Below are 1,913 nucleotides of genomic sequence, written 5' to 3' on the forward strand. Positions count from 1 at the left end.
CTACAGGTTTTCCTGTCATGGTTTGTAGATGAGCTTTTCAAATCCCTCAAATTACATGTGTACCGCAGATAAAGTATAAAAAATATAAATATAAAGACATACGAGTTTCTTTTGAGAGAGTTTCAATATCTTGTCAGTATAATTTTGAGACATACAGTATAAATATGGCTGATTGTTCTAAATGCTTAAAATCCCTTAAAATTGTGAAAGTTAAAGTAAGTTGTGCTGATTGTGAGCAGAGTTTCCACGCAAGATGTGTCAATATGTCCACGGATGAAGTGTCGTACCTATCGGAACAAGAAAGTGTTTGGAGATGTGAACCGTGTTCGAAGGCTCGCCGCAAGAGTATGGCTGTTGAAACTACAAGTTCTATGACTTATGACGATGTACTTAATTTGGTTTCCGAGCTCAGGAACGACTTCAAACGAGTTGAAACAAGTTTAGGACGTTCCCTAGATAGTTGCCACGAAGAAATATCAGCCACAAAGGCAATAGTCCAGAAGCAAAGTGAAGAATTGTCAGAGTGGATGAAAAGGGTAGAAGATCTCAAAACAGAAAACATGGCACTTCGCAATAAGGTTTGTAGTCTGGAATCGAGGATGGTTGAGATGGAGCAGTATTCACGCAGTAACACAATAGAAATTCATGGAGTCCCAGTGGAAAAGGGGGAGAATGTGGTCGCCTTAGTCAAGACAGTAGGACGTGCCCTTGATTACCCTGTGGAGGACAACATGATAGACGCCTGTCATCGTCTCCGTACTAGAGAAGGCTCTGGAAAACCTCCGGGAATTATTGTTAAAATGGTGAGAAGACTAGATGCTGAGGGATTGCTACAGAAGAGAAGAGTGAAGAGGAATATGAATACTCATGACCTGGGACTGACTGCTAAGGCTGCTGAGGTGGTATATGTAAACGAAAGTCTTGCTCCGGAACGACGCAGAATCCTTAACGCCGCTCGACTGCTAAAAAGAGAAAAGGGCTACACATACCTCTGGATACGGGGAGGCAAGATTTTCTTGCGGAAAAGTGACGGTGACCGAGTGATTGTTCTAGACTCAATGGATGACCTTGATAAGTGCAAATAGGTAGTTGAACTATAAGGAAACTCTAATACATAGCAAGGTAAATCTTATATTTTTGTGTGTTTGCCTAAAACATTTATCATTCAACTATGGTATTTTCTAATTTTAGAAGAAATACATATAATCAAAACAACATAATTAGGGAATTCAAGTGCAATTAATCTAATAATTTTAGAGATAGTACATTTATTTCTACTTGATAACTTCTTTTTTATTAAAATGCTCTGGAATAGGATGTGTTATCAAATCAATGATTATCAGTTGGATAACTAAGCTGAGCTTGACCTACATTCCACATATTCATTCTTTATCATTTGTTTGACCTTCCATTAACGATTGCAGGTGAACTGACTAAATAATTTAATATTGATAGGTAAAAATATGATAACAATATTTTGCAGGCTTGTTGTCTTCTAATACATATTTATAAATAAAGATTTTTTCCAATACATAAAATGATGAGCTATAAAGTGCATAATCTGCGCAAAAAATATAAAACATTGTACAATGTATAATTGCTATTGCTACTATAGTACTAACATAACGAACCATAACCTGTGTAAGCTTTGTTTTTCTTTAGGTTGTTTCTTTCAATGTCTTATTTGACATTTATTTAATGCTATATTTGTGTTTTCTTAATCATGACAGGTAAAACTAAGGTATATTCTGATGTGGAATGTTATAATTTGGATATTTATCAACTAAATAAACTCGTAATATTTCATAAAAATATTAGGAGCATAAAGAAAAATTTTGACGATTTAATAGTGTTTTTAAGTCTCATGCGAGTTAAGCCAGACATTATAGTTTTGACGGAGACGTGGCTGCGGG

General features: G+C 35.7%; 1 protein-coding gene across 1 annotated transcript; it reads left to right on the top strand.

Moving 5' to 3' along the window:
• Window positions 1-263: 263 nt before the first annotated feature.
• On the top strand, window positions 264-1,085 carry LOC128998882 (uncharacterized). Its single transcript, XM_054425238.1, has one exon. The coding sequence runs from the start codon at window positions 264-266 to the stop codon at window positions 1,083-1,085; it is 822 nt and encodes a 273-aa protein (XP_054281213.1).
• Window positions 1,086-1,913: the final 828 nt, after the last annotated feature.

The sequence above is a fragment of the Macrosteles quadrilineatus genome, unplaced genomic scaffold, assembly GCF_028750875.1.
Source record: "Macrosteles quadrilineatus isolate MER2022 unplaced genomic scaffold, UCM_ALF_1.0 Scaffold_7__1_contigs__length_78375512, whole genome shotgun sequence".
NCBI classification, from domain to species: domain Eukaryota; kingdom Metazoa; phylum Arthropoda; class Insecta; order Hemiptera; family Cicadellidae; genus Macrosteles; species Macrosteles quadrilineatus.